This window comes from Catharus ustulatus, chromosome 6 (genome assembly GCF_009819885.2).
Source record: "Catharus ustulatus isolate bCatUst1 chromosome 6, bCatUst1.pri.v2, whole genome shotgun sequence".
NCBI lineage: Eukaryota > Metazoa > Chordata > Aves > Passeriformes > Turdidae > Catharus > Catharus ustulatus.
Genome location: NC_046226.1, coordinates 15,802,791 through 15,824,442, shown reverse-complemented (window position 1 = coordinate 15,824,442; position 21,652 = coordinate 15,802,791). Strand labels below are relative to the sequence as shown.

Genomic DNA, 21,652 nt, shown 5'->3' with positions numbered 1-21,652 from the left:
AGAACAAGGACAGAGTCTGGGGAAGTGTGTTGAATGGAAATATTTTGTTGGAAAGCAGCACAGTGCTGTTACATTTTTCATTTGTGGGAGCAAGGACACAGAGAATCCTTTTAGAAAGAAACATGGTTGTAAACTGAGGCATGTCTTGAAAGATAAGTTATGATTTTCCTTGAAATAAAATAAGCTAATTATTGTACATTTGCATGTACAAATGGTTTGACATTTGCAAAATTAAAACTTCCTGGTTTTTACCGAGTCAAATGGTAATTTCTCAGAGGCATTCCACAAACTGTTTTCTCAGCAAATTTCCTGATATGCAATGCTTAGAGTCATAGAATTAAATTTGGAAAAGCCCTAACATTATCGAGTCCAATTTGTTTACCCAGCACCACCATTTTCACCACATCCCTGAGTTCCATATCCACATACCTTTTGAACATTTCCAGGAGTGGTGGTTCCATCACGTCCCTGGCAGCCTGTTCCAATGCCTGACCACCTTTTCAGTGAGGAAAGCCACTCTCCAGCCTCTCTGTCCCCAGCCTGTGGCACTGCATGGGGTTTGTGTGACTCCAGGGTAGGATCCAGTGCTTTCCTTTGTTGAACCTCAGACCATTGGCCTGATATTAATTAAGACATTGAACAGGACTGACCCCAACACTGAGCCCTGGGGATCCCCACTTTTGACTGGCTGCCAACTGGATGTACAGTAATTTCACAATTACAAACCGCACTGACTATAAGCCGCATCTCCGGGTGTTGGCAAACATTTCGTTCTTTGTCCGTACACAAGCCGCACCCAATTATAAGCCACTCGGTCGTTCGCAGCGAGGACCCGCGTGCAACAAAGTTGCCAAATAGTAACAGAATCGCGGCATGGCGGGGTTTACTGGCAGCTGCCAGGAAGCAGGAGAGCGGCGTGCCCGGCTGCCACTGCCGCTGCGCTTGTCAGGGCAGGGCAGCACCGCTGCGCTTGCAGGGGGCGAGCGGCACTGCTGTGCTTGCGGAGGGCATGCAGCGCTGCTGCGCTTATTGGGGATGGGCAGCGCCGCCGCGCTTGCAGGCTCTCACTTCTGGGTTTGGAAATTTCCTAAATTTGTTAATATATTAGCCGCTCTGGAGTGTACGTCGCGCTTCTGGGTTGTGAGCTAAATTTTGGTCAAAATGGTGCAGCTTGTAATCGTGAAATTAGTGTAATTCCATTCACCAGCACTCAGGACCTGGCCATGCAGCCAGTTTGTAACCCAGTGAAGACTCCAATCCGTAAAGAACCATGCACTTAGATGGTAAATGACTATTTTTAGTATCCGATCCAGGCTTATTTATATTTTAAACTAAAAGTCCAGCTTATTTTTGATTTTTGGCAAGTGATCTAAGAAAACTCTTTTCATATCAAGCACTTTAAAAAAGAAACAAAACCACATCTATAAAGTGCTAAGTAGGAAATATGGGCTTTAGACTCCTACTGAATTTGGAATCACTTGTAAGATGAGTGTAAAGCTCTAGTGGTAGAATAATAAACTTTTTGTTTTCTCATGAAATAGAAAGACACACTTGGAAAAGTAAACAAATGGAATGTTTACTTATTTGATAGATATTTACAATTATTAATACTTACAGTGAATGCTATGTCAAAGATTGCATCCTGCATGGACCGTGCATAATTCTGAAATTTGAAATTTAAATTGCCTGCTTTTAAATTAAAAAAAAAGAACAGTAATATTTAATTTCATTTCAACATATTAACTTTGTTTGACTTTTGAATGGATGATTTTAAAGACAAGCTAATTAATGACATTCTTGTGTGTCAGAGCTCAGAAGTACTAAATGTTTAGTTAGCTAGATCAACATTGTAGTGTATCTTGCTGTATTCTTAAGAATATATATATGTACTTTTCATTTGCATTCCATGTTAGTCAAGGGTTAAAATTTAAATTGCTTTCTGCTATTTTAGTATCTCTTACTGGATGAATGAATGAAATACTTCTTTTTAATTCATGCGCATAAACAGCAGAAGTGCATTTGTTGACTGGTCTGTTTCTACCTCTCATTTTGTAAAGCAGAAGAATTCACGCATTGCATTGATGAAACTGAAAGTCACGAAAATATTTTAAGTAACTTTTTTTCCTTAGAAGATTCATGATAAGAAAATTTAATGTCTACAATAAATTGCTGTTAAGAGAAAATAATTTTCCAGCAAATTTTGTAATTTACCCTGGTTGTTGCATATTAATTCTGAAAGTGAATGTAAAAATTTGGGTGTTCTGTCAGTACATTTCTGCCTCACACTCTAAACTGTTATAATTTGTAATTATACAGGAGGTTCTGCATGTTGCAGGAGTGGAAATGCAGTTAACAGCTGCTGTTTCTTTTTTGACTGTTCTGCAAGAGGAGTCGGTGTCCATTCATACGTACTCCCACTCCTTCCTACACATCATTCTCCAGAACCTGGAACACAGAGATGCAGGTCAGGGCTGTACAACTACTCTGATGGCTGATCACCTCTACATGTTTTGTTTCCTTAGTGACCCTGTGTCAACAGTGAGTGCAGTCACTGTGACTTCGTATCTAGACTTGCATGAATGAAAAGATTTTTGCAGGATGGCCACTTTTCACTGATAATTAAATGGCATTCTGATTGTAGCAAAAAGACCCAAATAACCTCTCACTTTGTTTGAAGAATTAAATCCCAAAGTTGTTTTTGAGTCTGAGCTTCTCCTGAAGTACCAACATTTTGTGGCTGTGAAAATGGAGGGAGGATGGTTGACATTCTTCTGTGTTGATTATTTTTTCTTAATTTCTTTGACACTAATTTTAGAATACAAAGATAAAAAAGGCTTGATGTGCAACTTGAAAGTTTCAGTGGGCATAAGAGAAGAATATGCTTCTAAATGAGGGAAATTAGCTTTATAAAGCAATCAGAGCAGTAATTAATTTTATATAGGAATTGAAAAGGGAAGAGAAACGGGGGCAGACTGCTTCTTACCTATCCTACTTCTTACTCTGAAGTCTTGAATGTTAATATTTCAGATTACAGATTCAGATACATATTGCTGCTTGAAGATGTGTGTAAAATGTTAGAGCAAATTTTGTAAAACTGGTGTATGTTTTGCTTTAGTTGTTGTATGTACCATATAAAACATCATATATAACTAATTTCTTTTAAACAGGTGTCAGCAATGCATGGTTAGAAACTCTTCTTGCTGTAATAGAAGCTTTACCAAAAGAAACTGTCAGACATGAGGTAATACTAATCTCTCATACTAACAAAGAAAAATATTAAGATTGTAAGATTGTTAAGATTGTATTTTCCTGTAATTTATATTTATCTCAGTCAGATTTATGGCAGTTCTATACCTGTGAAAATGGTAATGGTTGTGGAACACACTGTAAGAGACAAATGGGTGAAGAGGTGAGATGGGAAGGTCACCTTAAAAAGAGTAGTGTTCTTCAGCAAATAAAGTCAACACTTCCACTGCACTGCAACACTTCCACTGCATTTTGTATTCTCTATAACATGTTTTCCTGCATCCTGTTTTGGTTTACAAGATGGTATTTCACTCTGTGTCTTCATGAAGAAACTGCATTTTGTTTGTTGTTGGACTAAAATTCCAGTATCTTCTAAATGGAACTGAATGCTGGAGATCCATTTCTTAGTGTATTTCAGTAGTTCTTGGTGTACCAAAATTCTCATGCACTGCAAACACTCCTAATTTTTGCTGTGTTGCTCATGTAAGAAGAAGAAAATCTGTCACTAAGTTATAATGCCAGTCCCCTTTAGTCAGCTAATTAATTCACTTTTAAGTATTCATGTTTTGTTAAGTTTAAAAGCTTTGCACCAGACATATTGACTGTGTTTATAATTTAAAACAATATGGAAATTTAAATATATCATTGTTTGTGTGGTATAAAGATTCTCATTAAAATAAGAGTAAAATCCAGAACTGTTTAAAAAATCAACTTCTAAAGGGTAAAAAATTTGGTTAGAAGAATCACAGAGAAATTATTCTAATCACCTCCAAAATCTAATTGCAATGTAATTTTAAAGATGTAATTTAAACAAAATCGACTGTTAATGTGCATAGGTGTCGTTATTGTTAGTACTGATTAATTCAGTGAAAAGGTTAATGACATTTGGGATATGTTTTTCTTGATTTTTTTTAAGAAGAGGAATTATTTAATGCTCAAATTTTTTCTGCTCATATTTCTTCTTTTTTTTTTTTTCATGTAGATCCTGAATCCACTTATTGCCAAAGCACAGCTTTCTCAAACACTTCAGTCCCGCTTAGTTAGTTGTAAAATCATGGGAAAAGTGGCTAACAAATTTGAAGCTCATATGTAAGTAGACTGTCAATATATTTTCATTCCACAGTGTAAACCAGTATTTCTTTGTTAGTGGACTAAAATTACTACAAGAAAAATAGACTTTATTGCAAAAATGAAATACTTTTTTTTTTCAAAAATCCCTTTCATTATTTAGCTGGCATGTTCAGACTTGCTGATGTTCATCATTTTATAAATTGAGTTTGTATGTTCTTTCACAGATTTGAATTGATACCATTTTCATGCCCTTCTTCCATATTGTTTTTCTTACTAGAAAATTTGCACAGTGAATTTGTCTGCAAACTTACAGGCACAAAACAAAACTTCACCTCCTAAGAGTTTCTTGTCATAAAAAGAGGAATTCCATTCCTAACTTTTTGTTATGTAACCAAATTTAACATGTAGATCTGTTTTTTTCTATCCCTAATTAAAATGTAGGTATATCTACTGCTGTTCCCTGATATTATCCAGCCCTTAGATTCAGTGTCTGTGACAGAAGAGGGTGCAATGATGAAAGTAAATCTGAGTCACTCGTGTGCCCAAAGCAGTTGGTGTGGTACATTCCTTGGTCAGCTTACCTAGGTAGGACCACTTCACCAAATGTGTTTGCTATCCAGGCAACCTGGCACAGCACGACTGAATTACAACAGAAATCCACTGTGGGCCACTAAATCCTCAGAAACTGTCCAGCTGAGGAAGTCCACTCTAATAATGATTTTCATCTGTCCCAAAATGTAAGAATTCAGTATAACAGTAAAGAACAACAGCAGGAAATATGACGAGACATTTAGGAATAAATTTCTTTAGATTATGTTTTTTTCTAGAGTAAAAAAAGAACTGGAAAGACCCAAAAGGAAACTATCCAAATCCACATTTGCTGTTTAGAATATACCTGTTGGGCATTCAGAAGTTAATGAAAATGGTATAGTAGTATTTTTTTAGAATGTTACCAAATTTTATATTCCAAGTCTCTAGGACTTTGTCAAAATAGTAGTTGCATTTATTTATTTATTTATTTGTTTCATTCTCATGGAAATAAGTGATTTTACGGGTCATTTGGAATCTTGTGTGAAAATATAGTAGTGTTAATTAGTAGCCATAATAATCACATCTTTTGTAGTGTTTCTTCAATATGATTCCTTGCTATTCTGGAGCAGGAATCTCCTCATTTCAGTAAACAGGTCGTAGCACCTTTCCTGCACAACCATTACATTTTAAGAAGATAACTCAGAATTTTCTGAGACATCTTGTTCTTCTGGTAGAGAGCTCTGAGTGCAGTTCAGAGGCCTGAAAAGAGAGCTGGGTCCACAGGTTTAGAATGTGGCAGACTGAAATTCAGGGCACACTCTAATTTCCCTTTCAGAAGGGCTCTTGGTACAGGCCCAGAAGACATATCTGTCCTCATTAGGCAATATATAAGCATATCTTCACTTTCTTCTACAGAATGGCACAGTTTTTCCTCATAAAATTTATGCTATAATTAAAAACTTCGTGTTTGATGTTACTCCCAGGTTATTTTATATCCTGTCCTTGTCACGGAACATTAGTTTTTCTACCCTCTGTTCCAGTGTTCCAGATTAAAAAGTATTTTCTTTAATGTAGCCCCTAATTTAGTGTATTCTAAAATGCTGAACTTCCAAGACTGTAACTTTTTGAAACTTGAAATTTTTGAAATTTGAGACTGAATTTTTCTGTACGAACTAAATTAATTTTCACTGGAATGAATGGAGGCTATGCAAGCTGACTTGAAAATTTGCTTGTCAGTGTCTACATATTATTTATCTTGAGTTTTATAGTAACATAAGGATTTTTATAGTGCTATTTTATGAATACTTATGACAGAACCCTGGGAAGTGAAGGGAAACACAAGTTGTAATATGTGTTTTTACTGAAATAGGAGTCAAAATTTTTATTTTGTATCTGCCATTGATTTACATGAATACTTGGTCTGCTTGCCTGAAGGCATTGCAACATTCAAGCTTTTAATCTTAAATTCTTTTTCTCCTTTCTTCCTAATTATGTCTTGGATGATACCTGCATCTCAAAGATGAGGTATTACAGACATTTAATTGGGATTTGCATTTCCATTTATATAATCTTTTTATTCTTTCAGTGGCTGTTCAGAAGTCAAAATTGTATTGCAGATGGTTATTAGCATTCTGCTACAGCATTCTACTACAGTAACCTACCTTCTATTTTTGTAGTTTATAAGAAATAATAGATGAAATATGAGCAAATAATAATGACAGTAAATATTCCTTTTCCTGTTTGTAGCACATATTTTATAGCATTATATATTAATTTAAAAATATTCACATTTTTAGTATTAAAAGAGAGGTTCTTCCATTGGTGAAATCACTGTGCCAGGATGTGGAATATGAAGTTAGAACTTGCATGTGTCGGCAGCTGGAACATGTAGCTCGAGGAATAGGGTGAGTGCAATTTGCCTGATTGATCTTAAATGCAAAATATTTCTCTAAAATGTTAACCTAAAAACTCCTTATAAAATTGCTGAATTCATGCATACTCAGTAATGAGTTTGGAGTGTACAGATGTGTTCTTAGTAATTGGCTCTTGGCAGTTGTCTCTTTTCCAGTTTTAGATTTTTCTTTCTCTTTTACAGTAAAATTGCTGAACTGTGAACCCAACAGTTTTTTGTAAATAATGACTCCCTCTATAGCTTCTTGAAATGATCTCAATTATCCATTGGTGGTATTTGGTTATTTAAAAATTCTGTCAAGTATTAGCAGTTTTAATAATTACTGTGCAGTGCTTTGAGAAAGGATGCTAAATGGCTTTTGTAAGCAAATTTCAGCTCAGTATCAGCTTTTACTCAAAGCTGGAAGGCCTTCAATATTCCTATATAGGATTGAAAAAGTCTGGAACTTTAATAAAAGAAAATGTTAATTACACACAGGGTTGGTCACTGAGAGAACAAATATTTTAAAATTCAAGGTGTCTCTCTACCTGTTATTTTGTCAGGGAATAAAAAAAAGCAGTAACTTCTTTTACAGAATTGAAAATTTATCAAGTAACATTCCTTACCCAATGCTAGACAGCAGAGATGGATTAGATCTTATAATAATAAGTAACCATACTGGAAAGGAATTTTTCTTAATTCTGTTTAGTGTCTTTAAAATGAACTAAATTTCACTTATTCTGTCTGGGAGTTGAAAGTTTTAAAAAATCATAGATATTAGGCAGTGGCAAATGGCAGCATTACTGGTAATTTACCCCACCTTAGCATAGTGGGTTTGATACGGCTAAATGCTTTGTTATCAACTAGTGGTCTGCTCCGTGTATTTTCCTTTGTTTCTTTCCTCACCAACGTTTGTGTTTAGCATTAATGTAGTTTTTACTTAATCCCTTCTCTTAGATGATTTAATCTCATGAGAAATGGTGAGCATTGAGTACTTTTAATATGGAAGCTATTCCAGTGTGTCATTTTGAGGATGAATAGGTAGTAGGTAAATAAAAAAAGCAACGAAACAGTCATGAGCAAATTTTCAGGTAAATATTGAAGATGTAATGTGACAACAGTCCAAATGTTTATTTTTACTAATTGGTGTTATTGCTGCTAAATGATCTATAATTTTCTCGTAATTTTATTTGACTTTTTAATAATTTGCTTGGAAGAATACTGTTAGCACCTCTTGATTTGCTGGTAGGTATAATAAACTCTGTAGGGTGCAAATGACTTTGGTGGTAAGCATTATTGTTTATATTGACTTACAAAAGGGGCAACTGTTACTGCTGTAGTCTGATTGGAAGGGATATTTTGAGCATTTTCATTTCAGCATCCTGGAGTAAAGTATTATGTTGTAAGTATGCTAGTAGGTCATACATGCCTAGGCAAAATAGGACAAGCAGAACCTTTCTTTACTACTTTAAACCAAACCCAATGTTTAGGCTAGTTGGAGAATCATATTTTCTCTGAGCAGTAGATATTCTCAGTAAAGAACGCTTATCTTTGATGTATAAAATTTCCATACATTTTAATCCAACATGGCTCATACTAATTAAATTTTGGCTTTGGACCATCATATTGAGCATATTTGATCATAAGAATTTTCTTAGTGATACAGTGAAATAGCTGGAGTCCTTTGATTTTTTTCAGACTACATTTTCTCTAATTTATTTTGAGCTAATTTGAATGCTTTTTTAATGATAAAGTCTTGCATTTAAAATTTGCATGTTTCTTTGGCTGACAGAGAAGAAAAGTCCCGAGATTGACTGGAGGTTTTTATTTATCTTCAATTTCCTTACAACTTTGTCACTTTTTTCTTATTGACTAGCCAAAAAATATCTGAATGAGTATCTCAAGGACGAATTCTGTTTTGCAGTGGCAGTATTGTTTCGTTGTAAGTTTTCTTTTGACTGCTTGCTTCATGTTGCAGGACAGAACTAACAAAAACTGTGGTGCTTCCTGAGTTAGTGGAACTGGCAAGAGATGAGGGCAGCAGTGTGCGCCTGGCGGCTTTTGAGACCTTAGTGAATCTACTCGATATGTTTGATGCAGGTAAGAATTTAATTTAGGCTTGCTAGTTCAATTCTTAGTGCTCTAGTGCATCTTCTAATTGTATTTAAATGCTTTTTGTTCTGACGGCATTATTCAGGCATTTGATTTTATTTTGTTTATTGCTTTGTCCTTTGTATTTTCTTATATTTCATGTCTTGCAGTGCTTTATATGCAGAAAGTTTTAAGGGAGGTGAGCTAGTTGTCCATGAAATCAATTATCATATTCCAAGTTTCTAATATGAATGCCTAGAGGGAATGAGTGAAAATCAGTATAAATTACGGGAATATTGTGTTGCCAATATTTAATTAATTAATGTAGAGCTGTTAGTACACAGAATACAAAGTGTTAGCTCAACAAAAATGTACTGTACAGGAACTTGGTGATGAATTACTGCAATAAATGGTTGTATTTAAGGCATATAGAGGAGTGGATAAGGAAAAGAAAAATAATACAGTTTTGGGGGGAATACTGTAAATAGACTTTTAGCAGTTAGTGTTTATATCAGTAAGTATGATAGTAGGCTAATTTTCCAATTTTTGAGCTTCTGTATTGATGCTATCAAGTTTGTGCCTCTCTTTGCACCTCTCAGTCTTCACTCCTCCTCCCCCGCTCCCTGCTGTAGCTACTGCTTTGAGTTACTGTAAGAAGCTTGGAGAAAGCAATCAGGGGTTATTTACAGGTTTTTAAGGAATGTTTCTAAAAATTGGGTTTGTGTGGGTTTTGCTTTCATGGCTGAACTAGAAAATGAACACTTTTGAAGGTAGATGACCCAAAATTACATCCTAGTATTTCTCTCAAATATCAAAATATTTATTCAGGGCAACCTTACTTTGTTCAGCAACAATTATTTGCTGAATTTTGCTGTTGATCTACCATTAAAAAGTCATGATCCCTTTAAAACTCAAGCATTTTAATACAATGATCTTGCTTAGAATAAGTCCAAAGATATAAATTTCTTCAAAAATTTGCTATTTTATAAAGATGCAGAGTGTTTGGATTTGGCTTTAGTTTCTAAATTATTTAATTTCTTTCCTGTGTCCTTAATTATTTTGTTTCTCTGTGAATTTATTGTATACCAAAAGATTTTTAAACACTTCTTTGTAGGTTAAAAAAATTAACTTGCAGCATATTCTATTTACTGCAACAGTCATGTTCAGTGTTGATCTCCCTGTGTTCCTACTGTTGTAGGAAATTTTGTTGTAGGAATACTGCAGTATTCTTTCTCTCTATATATGCTTGGTGAATGGAGAAGGTTGTCACTGTTTATTTATTCTCTGCCTCATTTTTTACTGGGGGATGCCTTTTCACTAACAGCAAACAAACAAGCAAACAAACAAACAGAAAAGCTATACTTAATTTAGGATCATTTTCTCTACCTCTTGTACCCTCAGTGAGTGCCTGCCAAAAGTAATCCTGAGAATGTTAAATGAATTTTTTCTCAATTTATTGCAGAAGTTCAGTCTCTGTGCTCTTTTTAAAATGTTGACAAATGTCTGACTAAAAATTTCTTTTGTTTTTCAGATGATCGGAGTCAAACTGTTCTGCCATTAGTGAAATCATTCTGTGAAAAATCATTCAAAGCAGATGAATCTATCCTAGTTTCTTTATCTTTCCACTTAGGGAAACTGTGCAATGGATTATATGGTATGATTTAATTTCTTTTTAAAAATCTTAAAAATAAGGGAAGAGTGGAGAATTTGAACCCCTTGGAAAATATCTTGATATGAGTGTATCAAATTAAATGGTAGTCACTGAGATTTTGGAAAATTCTTCTTAGGGTGACCATCTGCATATTGCTTATTGTTGTTTTTGTTTTGTTTAGACAAGGTCAAAGATGGAAACATGGTGCTTTATCTTTGTTGGTTTGCCTGATTTATTTGGGTGTTCTGGAGCTTATGATGATCAAATTTTTGAAACTAGAAGCCTCTGAAAACATTATGCTGTTGAATTTGTTTATTTCTGTACTTGATCTCCTTTTAAAGAACAGTGCAGAGTGGGGCCCATAAGGAACTTCAGGGGAGAAAGGGCATCTGATACCATGTGGATTCCCCAGCTGCAGCTGAGGCCAAGTCTGTACTCAATTTTTATGCCCATAATTTGTGCTTGAATTTTCACTTGAGCACAGCACAACTTTCCCTGATAATTCTGCTCCCCATGTATTACCTGTGGAGCACAGAATCATGGCTTTGCATTATAATTTCCCCCTAGACTCCTAAAACCTTTGATCTTTCCTACAGTTCTTTAAAGTGAACCTTCATGATTATGTTAGAGACTATCAAAGGAACTATTGCTTCACTGCAGATTACTTGAAATGGCTGTTCCACAGTGTCAAAATGTTATTTTGAGAAACAGAGCTAGGACAGCCCATCTTGTGTTTATCATGTTTTTCCAGTCTTCTTTTCTCTAGGTTATATGACTAATTCCTGACCTTTCTTCACCTCTGAACTCCATCTGACAAGTTCACATTTTTCTTGAAGTGTTAGTCCTTAGGACATTTGAATGAAGTGAAAGGGTTACTTCATGTGTCTTGTCAGATATATTTCTGTTCACAATTTTCAGTATGAAAAATTACCTTTTAAAAAAAATCCATCAGCTAGTTAGTCTTCCTCTTTCCTGCCCTCGTGCAGGTGATGCAGGTCAAGCTAAGCATGGTACCTTACTGCTGTTCTACTGGAATAATAGTCTGAAGTTTTAAGACCATATGTCCAGTTACTGAAAATCATTTTAAATTCTGTCTTCTGAAGAATAAGCAGTCTCTGTCCTTGGTTGATGCTTTCAGAATACTGAATAAGCAGATTCTTGACTAGCATCCAGAAATTCAATGAAAACACTGAATAGTACCACAACTAGGATAGAACTTACTTTATACAGTTGCCTGTCTTGTCAGTCGTACATGGGTAGTTTTCTCTCAGTTGTTTTTCCAATCAGCTTTGGAGCACCTTTATACTTTTTAATCTGTCATTCCTGTTCCCCTGTTGGGAAAGTTATGACCTTTCCTGCTTCTTTTGTTTGATAGGTCCTGTTATCCCATACTAGAAGGAAATTGAATCAGTTTGACAGGTTTTTCTTTTGCCATGTTGACTACTGCTATTTTTTGGGGGGTGTATGTGGGTGTTTGTGTGTGTTGGCATTTAGTACTAGATTTTTTAATTTCTTTTTTTTGTTTCAGTTTCTTCAAACATATGAAAGTAAGCTGACTTACCTAATTACATGACTTGTCCTTTCCCTCTGCAGCTATTGAACATCAGTGCCACTTCAACCATTTTCTGTTCTGTTATTTGACTTATTTAAGATTTCAACAACTAGTAAAGTATTTTGAATACTGGAATGAAGCATGTCTGACTACACATTTTGAAAACATCTTGTTTAAGATCCATTGACCTGTTGCTTCTCTACTTCAAGCTTAAATCTTTATCATAGTTATTAATAGCACTCAGCCTGATGATACTAATGGAATTTGAAATAAAAAATAAGATTATTAAGCATTTCAACCTTCTTGATACATATCATGTATAGTTTTCCTCCCTCTCTGGAATAGAAAAATTAGCCTTTTCTTGATTATTCTCTTATTACTAATGTACTTGTAGTTTTTGAATTCTTCTTGCTAGTTACTCCAGTTTGTTGTGAGTACTTGTGTGTACTGATTATACTCTGCTAGATTCAAGGGGGATTGGAGAGAGAAGGGATAAATTAAAAATATTTGATGGATTTGAAAAGAAGATATGTTTGGGTAAATTATTAATAGCATTTGTAATGAGGAAAGTTTGTTGTTTTGTTTGGTTTTTTTTTTTCTTCTTTTTTTGAGGCATTTTTACTCCTGAACAGCACTTGCGGTTTTTGGAATTTTATAAGAAGCTTTCCACACTGGGTTTACAGCAGGAAAATGGGCATAATGATAATCAACTACATCTGCAAACTCTGGAACAGGAAAAGAAGTATATTTCAGTGAGGAAGAACTGTGCTTACAATTTTCCAGTAAGTAATATTAATATAAGATTGAATATTAATTTGTGTTGTGCATATAGTTCATTAAGTAGGACTATACTGATAGTGATAGAGGAGTTATTCCCAAATTATTCATTGTTAGCTAGATTTTAGCTCTTTCCTTCAAAGTTTCAGTTAGTGAGGCTGTCCAAAAGAGTTAGCAGGAAATACTACTCTTTGCAGAGCCTCAGAAAATTAATGGCAAATTTTGGCTGAGGAAATGGTGTTCTAAGAGTTTACTGGTCTTATTCTTTCCTACACATTTTCTCCAAATGCTTAGCACAGAGGATTTTGGAAAAGGTGTGTGAAACAGAGTCCCCAGTTTCTAACCACTTGAATCTACACTTTCACATTCGCTGCATGTCACATCATTCCAGGGAGCTGGAGATTGAAACTGAATGCTCAGGTTGATGTTTTAGTCATGTTCCTGCCTGAGTAGAGAAAGTCTTTTCAATTTTATGTGAGATCTTTAAATACACCAGTAATATTTCTGTAAACCTACTTTGTATTTTGACATTCTGCATTTGTATTCAATTAAAACATGTTTGCACCAGGAACCAGTAGACTCCTATTTTTTCCTCTGCCTTTTAAAGGCAAGCACACTGTATGTAGGTAGACATCTGTTGGTTTATTTGAGCAAAACCAAGGTATGTACAAACACAATCATATTGAAATTCAGATTCTTGCTTTGCTGCTTGCTAAAATGTTGTTTGTTTTTGAAGTATGCATTTGCAGTTTTTGCTAGTGTACAGAAACATTAACAATATTTATAAATCTGAAGTTTTATATCTCATGGTTTTCGTCCTTATCTTCAGAAAAACAACCTGCAGTATGTCTGGAAGATAAGTAAATTCAGTCTAGTTCTCAACTCTGGGTTTTGTTTGGTGCCTGTATTTTAACAAGGCCAGCAAAACCTCTACACTTCTCCTTCAAATAGCACCTGTTTCTCTCAAGTTCATTTGATAATCTCTGCTAGCGTCATCCTTTAGCTGTGTAGTTAATAAAGGACTTTATCCTTCCCCAGGCCATGATTGTTTTTGTGGATCCTAAGAACTTCCATTTAGAACTTTATTCTATATTCTTCTGCCTTTGTCATGACCCTGAAGTTTCTGTCAGATATACCATGGCCATAAGCTTCTTTGAAGTAAGTCTATAGTGGTTCTTTGTTAATGCTCACATGATTTTATTTTGTTTTCGTCTTTAAGCTTGTATTTTTGACTGTTCAGCCAAAATAAGAAGACTTCAGAAAATTTATTGATATTATTTAGTTCATCAAGGGTGTTCAGTTCCTTCTAAAGTCTGTATATAGCCCCCATATATGCACACATTATTTTATTAAAGTTGTGTAACATGTGAGTACAAGAGATTATTGCTAGGTCAGATTTTAAGGAGCAAAATTAAAAGAAAGTTTTGATGATCTAGTACCACAAACATAAACAAATGCAGTAACTATAATATTTGAAGTTTTTCAATAATATTAGACAAATGGGAGAAAGGAACTTGCCCTTTTTGTGCCTGAAAACCTGTAGAACTGTAGTTTACTGGTGTATGTGAGGAATATATATGTGGAAGAAATCTAAATGAAATGCTCAATTTAATACAAAACTACTTGGAAATTTATGCAGGTGTAACAGCATATGTATTTATATATTTCCATTCAGCTTATATAAATTCTACTCTGTTATTTTCATAAAATTTAAAAAAGGTACAAATACATAGGTAATATTAATTATGTGGAATGAATTCCAGAAATTAAAATACAGTCTTCTGAATATAGCAACCAATGTAGGGAAATCTTCAATGTTTTCATATTATTTCCCTGAGAATCCTTGTGTTTCAGTCTTTGAGCTCAGATTTGATTCCATTTTGTTGCTGGGGAAATTGGTAAATTAAGCAGTTTGCCGAAAACATTTAAATGAATAGTAGAGGGGAAAATGACTTTATTTCCACCATTTTAATAAAGACATATGGATTTCCTGTTCTCATTACCTATTGATATCTTGTTTTAATGAATGATAGTGCAACATAATTGTTGAAATTGTATAATTTGCATCTAATTCTACATAATATTTTGTTTTAGCTGTGTAACACTGTTAAGGTACTGCCTGAATATGAGGAAAGTATTTTTGCTCATTTAAAACAGCCTGTAAAAATATACCTTGGTCTAAAGGTACATTTAGTTCTTGTTGATTTAATTTTAATAGCCTAACCTGGCAACCACATGACAGACAAAACTGAGTACAGTAATTTCACGAATACAAGCCGCACCAATTTGACTAAGATTTTGCTCCTAAACCGGAAATGCGGCTAATAATCAGGAGCGGCTAATACAACCTCAGAAGTGCCTGCCAGAGTGCTGAGCCGAGCAGCTGCAAAGTCGGCATTTTGCGATTGTTACAAATCGCTACTTTGTTGCACCGCGGGTGGAGCCTGGCTCCGTGTAGGCAGAACGGGGGGCGGGGAGAGAGGCGGGAGAGCTCTCTTTCCTCCTCTGCCACAGCCCAGGGGAGAGACGGGGGGGGCCCGGCGCCGCCATTGCTGCAGCTCGGGGAGGAGAGGGGGGACCCGGGCCGGCCCTACCGCGGCCGGGGGAGGAGGGGGGGGGGGGGGGGGACCCGGGCCGCCCCTACCGCGGCCCGGGGAGGGGGGGGAAGCCGGCGCCGCCATTGCTGCGGCCCGGGGAGGGGGGGGGGGAAGCCGGCGCCGCCATTGCTGCGGCCCGGGGAGGGGGGGGGAAGCCGGCGCCGCCATTGCTGCGGCCCAGGGAGGCGGGGGGAAGCGCGCGCCGCCATTGCTGTGGCCCGGGGAGCCGACGGGAGCCCCGCGCAGCCATTGCCGCGGCTCGGGGAGCCGACGGGGTGCTTTGTCCCCGCCCGCCGCCGCCGCGGCAGGAGCGGGGAAACTCCGTCCCTGCCCGCCGCCGGCGCCACGGGCACGGGAAAGCTCCGTCCCCGCCCGCCGCCGCTGCCGTAGGAGCAGGGGAAGCTCCGTCCCTGCCTGCCACCGCGGGGCAGCGCCGACCCGGGGTGACCGAGCCCAGGGGCAGCGGCGGCCGGCCCCGAGCTGCAGCACCGTGCTGGACCACCTGGCCCCATCAGCGGCCCCTAGCGGGCCGAGCCTGCACAGCCTTAGCTCAGCCAGTAAACCCCGCCCTCCCGCGGTTCTGTTAATAATTGCACGCGGGTCCTCGCTGCGAACGACAGAGCGGCTTATATTCGTGTGCGGCTTATCTATGGACAAAAACCAAAATATTTGCCAACACCCAGAGATGCGGCTTATAGTCAGTGCGGCTTGTATTCGTGAATTTACTGTAATTTATGGCATTCCCTACTAGCTGGATTACTGTCCAAAAAATAAAAGTCCTTGTAACCATTTCCTTAAAGCTTCGTCTTGATTGGAAATAAGCTCTTATTTTCACTTTGCTTAAAAAAACATTAAAAAAATCATCTAAATATTTCTTGTGGCAGAAAAATCTCATTCCTCGCATTCGTGTTATACTTGCTATAAAACCTTTTAAATAGCATGGAGATGGACTGCTAGTATTTTTAAAAAATTTACATGAGACTTATGAACCACATAAGTCAAAGTCAAAAACCAAAAGAAGTGAGGAGTGAAAGCTTCGGGTAGAAGGTTGGGGAAACTTAAAAACCAGCACAGGCTAAGAAAATTTTGTGTTTTATCTTCTGTAAATTATACAGCAGGCTGACTCTTAACTCTCCTAATTTACAATATTTGAATATTCCGCAAGGAAATTTCTAGCCTTGCAGTGCAGCCTAAAACATTTTTGGTAAATGTGAAATAGAGTTAATTCTAAAAGCATGTTTCATAGTTAGGTAATAGGCCTGTTTCTTGACTCCTGTTCTTTATATAAGCTTATTTTTAATGTGATCACTGGGAAAGTACACAACTTTAGGAAACTGATATTAAACACTTTTTTCTGTGTCTCTTCATGCTTGCTGTAAAGTAAGCACTGTTGTACCATGGAACTAAAGAATGTTTCACCTTGCTATCTTACTGTCATTTTTTAGGTTGCTAAACTTTTAAATTCTGATGTGTATACAATACATAAAGAACTGGTTACGCTATTACAGGATGAGTCACTGGAGGTAATACACTTTTATTGGAACTCTTTTTGCTTGTTACATCAAGGCAGATTATCTTCATGTTTAATAACTCTTCACTAACACAGTAGAGTAACAATTTGAAATGATTAACAGCTTTTACTTCTATAGCACAGACTGCATAACAATGCGAGCCTTCTGTGATCAAAAAGGAAGAAAATAGGAAGGTGTTTGAATTTAGTAAACCCACATTAAATTTATTAGCCTTTAAAAATACTAATTCTTAATAGTTGTAGTTGCTTTATTACTTATTACCTTACAAACTCTAAAAAACTTTGGGTTTTATACTGTTAAAATAATAGTTTGTAGGATTCAAGGTCTTTTACTGTGTTTTATTTTTATTGTCCAATTGAAGAGGAGATAAAGAAGTTGTGTATGGTTCAAAGATGGAGATTTACAGAAAGAGTTTTGGTCCCAGGTAACTTTCATAGAACATGAATCAGTTGTATTGCAGTTAACATAGTGAGACTTTTTTGGATGGAAAAAAGAGACATATTTATATTTGAGAAAAAAATCACCATTTCCTATGATACCAGGTGCTCCAGTAGTAAGTTAGACTGCGCCAGTTAGAAAACTCATCTGATCACGCGAATGAAAACTGAGACCTGTAATGCTTACATTGCTTACTGCTTTAAAATATCAGCCATCAATGCAACTAATCAGTGCAACTAATCTCCTTTTTTTTTTTCAACATGAGAGAGCAATAACTTAAGGTGCCAGCAGGGATATGTTAGTGAGAGTTAAAAATGGAATTGAGTTAATTTACAGACCTCTTTCATGCAGACTTTCTTTAAATAGGTGTTAGATGCCCTAGTAGGTCACCTTCCTGAAATCCTTGAACTAATGACTAATGGAGGAGAAAACAATGGATCAGAAAGCAAGGTGGGTATTCTCATGGGGTTTTAAGAATTTTCTTTCTAAATGAAAATAGAAAGAAATTTCAGACAAATTTTATAGGAAAAGGCTTTCATGATTAGTTTCTGCTTTGGAGAGAGATGAAGTTTCTGTTTGGGGTGGTTTTTTTGGTTTTGGTTTTTTTTTTTTTTTTTTTTTTGGATTGTTGACTTTATAAGCTTTAACATTAAAAAGAAATTTGGAAAGATTAGAGTTAATATGAAAATGAACAATTTATACATTTTCTTTTTCTAATTAACCACAGTTAAGTGGAAACAAAACTTAGTTTCATCTATTTTAAATATTTTTCATATTGATGTATCAATTGCTCATGGGTGCCATTTTCAGACTTCTGCTAGAAAGAAATCTATTTCCTGAAGTAAAGACACTGAATTTAGAGATCTGAACTCAGCTCCCACCTTTTCTAATTTAATTGTATGTGGCTCTGGATGATGGTTTATTCCATGACTCTTCACCTCCAAGATGGAACAGAAAGGATGCTGGTTTTGAGCATACTTCCTAAATGTATGATAAATGGAGATATTGCAGCAGTATAAGAACTGAAGAAGTTTATTTTCCTGAACAGACAGAAGTTGACAGTGTAATTTAAAAATTTGAATTTGTCACGTTTACAGCTGTAAATACATATAACATAAAGCAAATGCAATGTCAGGTGTGGCAGTCTGTTCCATTTTTCTTAATGCTAAAGGGAATTTAGCTTGGCTACTATAAATTCTACTGAGAAAAGGTATATAATTCCTACTAAAATTAATTCCTACTAAAACTAATTAGGGGACTGAGAACAATAACTGCAAAGATTAAGAGGATAAAAGAGAAATGGGATTCATTTGGTTTGAGAAAGAGAATGCTTAGGAGAGTTGGCATAATGGTCTTAATATCTGTAAAAGGGTGTTACAAAGAGAACAGTGTTTAGGTTTCCTTTGTCAGAAGAAGGCACTGGAGATGAAAGTGTATTTAGTTAGGTACTGAAATAGCTTTTGGATTAGTCTTCCATTCTTACATTGTTGTGATTTGCTTTTTAAGCATAGTGACAAGACGCACAGCTTGAAAATGTAAAATCATTGTTTGTTTTTCTGGTTCTAGTTACTCTCTATTCCTGACTTGATTCCTGCATTAACAACAGCAGAACAGAGAGCAGCGACTTCTTTAAAATGGAGAACACATGAGAAATTACTACAAAAATATGCATGTCTCCCTCATATCATATCAAGTGATCAGATCTATTACCGTTTTCTCCACAGGATGTTGACAATCATTTTGACAAATGTGAGCCCACCTGTTGCTTTCTAATTTGTTTTTATTTTTTAATGCAAGTTACACCCCTGGATATTTGCTATATGTAGTACTTCCTGTGTTATATGAAAGTACTCTCCCTTTCTTATGGTGTATCAAGATGCGACATTTTTTTAATGAGAATTTTTGCCAAAAACTTGCCCCCATTTGAGGAGCAAAATTTGGATTGATAATTTTCATCCTACCCAAGACTTCTTCCTTTCCTTGTGCTCATCATCAGTTCGTTTCTACTAAAATCAAAACTTTTTTCTCTGAAATACACCTTCTATTCCCTGATTCCATACATTACATTGTGTTTGTTCTTTATGAAAGAACTTTGCATTTCTAAAGTAAATTATCATTTAGAACTATAGTCAGAAATTTTACTGGGTTAATTCAAGAATAAAACTGTTGTAAGAGAAGATTTTTTAAGTTTTATTTCTAACACTTGCAATACAGAAGATGCCTTGCAAACATGGAATATTTTAAAGTGCTTATAAAATAGTTGAATCTACAAGTTGGGCAAATGAATTGGCCAAACTTCCTTATTCTTCCTTCCATTATGACATTTATTTCAAAATTTACAAAGTTTGACTACTTTTTAGCTATTTTTTCTAATTCTATATGTATTTTAGTCATATTCTTTCCAATGTGTTTAATTGTGTTTCCTTTATTTCTTTCAAGAATGTCCTGCCAGTCCAAAAAGCAGCTGCTCGGACTCTGTGCGTTTATTTGCGCTACAATCGCAAACAAGAGCAGAGACATGAGGTTATTCAGAAACTGATTGAACGTAAGATGATCTTTCCTCGATTACTGGGAAATGAAAGTTGGTTTTGACTGAAGATCTATTTACAGTTACATTTATTCAGTGTGATTTCCTTCCATCATTGGAGGGACTGTGCTTGGAAGATGTTCAGTTGCTCATATTATCACCAACAAAATGTGCTGCGCATGTGTGAGGAATGTATCTGGAGCTTATCTAAAGGGATTGGGAAAGAATGCAGAATGCAGAAACTGATAATATGCCAAGACCCCTCCAACCCTACTTCTTTTAGCCAAAATTACTAAGCTGTGGGTGCAGCAATATAACAAGCAGAATTCCTCTGTAGAAGTAAAATTCTCTCAAGGCTTTGGCATAAGAAGTGCTAAATAAATCTCAGAAATTAATTTATTAATCGGTCACCTAAATTTGATGTTTTGGTGTATGCTGTGTGTTTTAAAGATAACTTAGAAATTTTAACAGTTCCCATTGACATTCCTTAATGTAATTTTGATACTCCTGTGACAAGGTTAGAAAGGCATACCAGACTGTGTTTAAACACAGTAGCTATTTCACTTGCTCTTTTGCCTTTTCAAGTGCTCACTGACAGAATTAATTGAATTCAGAATGTTAGTTTTTAGCTAAAAGGCAGAATTGAGGTAGGTTGAGAAATTGTCTTTTGATGCCAGTGATTATCATCTTTTAAGTCAAAGGTCAACCTGTGAAATGTTTTCTATCTGACATTGAAAGCTTGACAGATAATATCTGCAAATTCTTATTTTTCAGAACTGGGCCAAGGAAAAAGTTACTGGAACAGACTTCGTTTTTTAGATACTTGTGAATTCATTATGGAACTGTTTTCAAAATCATTCTTCTGTAAATACTTCTTTTTACCTGTGCTTGAACTTACACATGACCCAGTGGCAAATGTCAGGTATGAAGAATATGTAGCAGTGTACATGAAAATAGCTTTAAACAATATAATAAGAAATAATGTTAGAAATTTTATGTTTTGCTTAAATAATGGGACTTGAGCGAAAACGTAAAGAGCCTTCAGAATGACCAGTACTAAAAATGCAGGGGAGTGTGGAAATGGTGCTAGAAAATCCCAGATGCAGGTCAGTTCTGAGTGTTTGAGAGATAGATCAAAAGCCCTGGGGTTTGGGAGTGAAGGGAACAATGAGGCGGAGGAGAGCCTGCAATAGATGGGAAGAAAGTAATACACTGTCTCATGGGCATTGAGAGAGAACACAACTTCAATCTCCATTAATTCCCATCCATTTCATTGTCACTATAGATAAGGTAAAACGCTCAAGCAATTCTTTCAGTGAATTGAACAACTTAGAACAGATTTTATGTTATGGAAAAGGGCATCTACTTCATTGTTAAGGAAAACTGAAAAACAATACAATAATATTAAGGAATTTTGTCTGTTGCTCATTTTTATATAGTGTTTTTTTCCTGTTACTTTTGTAGTAACCGCTTTTTTTTTTCTTTTTGTTCTAAACAGATAGGGACCAGGCAGTTATTACCATTAGGAAAGTCTTTTTTTGTCACATATTTTGTGTGATTAATCTTGTTTCTGATGTGTGTCATTCACGTTGTCATCATTAACATATCTGAACATCTAATATTAATGCTGCACAGAGATTTATGTAAGCATAATTTGCACATACATGTGTGCACTCAGTAAGCTTCACCACATACTGTTTATTACCAAGTGAAACTGTTTAAACAGATACTGTGTTTAGTATAACTAC

General features: G+C 36.0%; 1 protein-coding gene across 3 annotated transcripts in view; it reads left to right on the top strand.

The window, feature by feature from the left end:
- The window catches only part of PPP4R4 (protein phosphatase 4 regulatory subunit 4), a 61,117-nt gene that overhangs the window by 25,945 nt on the left and 13,520 nt on the right, over positions 1-21,652 (top strand). For 2 of the 3 annotated variants that reach the window (XM_033062881.2, XM_033062882.2), the window contains 13 exons: positions 2,317-2,464; positions 3,168-3,241; positions 4,229-4,335; positions 6,645-6,752; positions 8,718-8,839; positions 10,362-10,484; positions 12,646-12,815; positions 13,849-13,968; positions 16,853-16,930; positions 17,744-17,827; positions 18,944-19,126; positions 19,817-19,922; positions 20,679-20,826. In XM_033062881.2, the coding sequence (XP_032918772.1) occupies positions 2,317-2,464; positions 3,168-3,241; positions 4,229-4,335; positions 6,645-6,752; positions 8,718-8,839; positions 10,362-10,484; positions 12,646-12,815; positions 13,849-13,968; positions 16,853-16,930; positions 17,744-17,827; positions 18,944-19,126; positions 19,817-19,922; positions 20,679-20,826 (1,571 nt within the window). Of the gene's footprint in view, positions 1-2,316; positions 2,465-3,167; positions 3,242-4,228; positions 4,336-6,644; positions 6,753-8,717; positions 8,840-10,361; positions 10,485-12,645; positions 12,816-13,848; positions 13,969-16,852; positions 16,931-17,743; positions 17,828-18,943; positions 19,127-19,816; positions 19,923-20,678; positions 20,827-21,652 lie in introns of those variants that run through there. The other variant, XM_033062883.2, reaches the window with a different exon arrangement.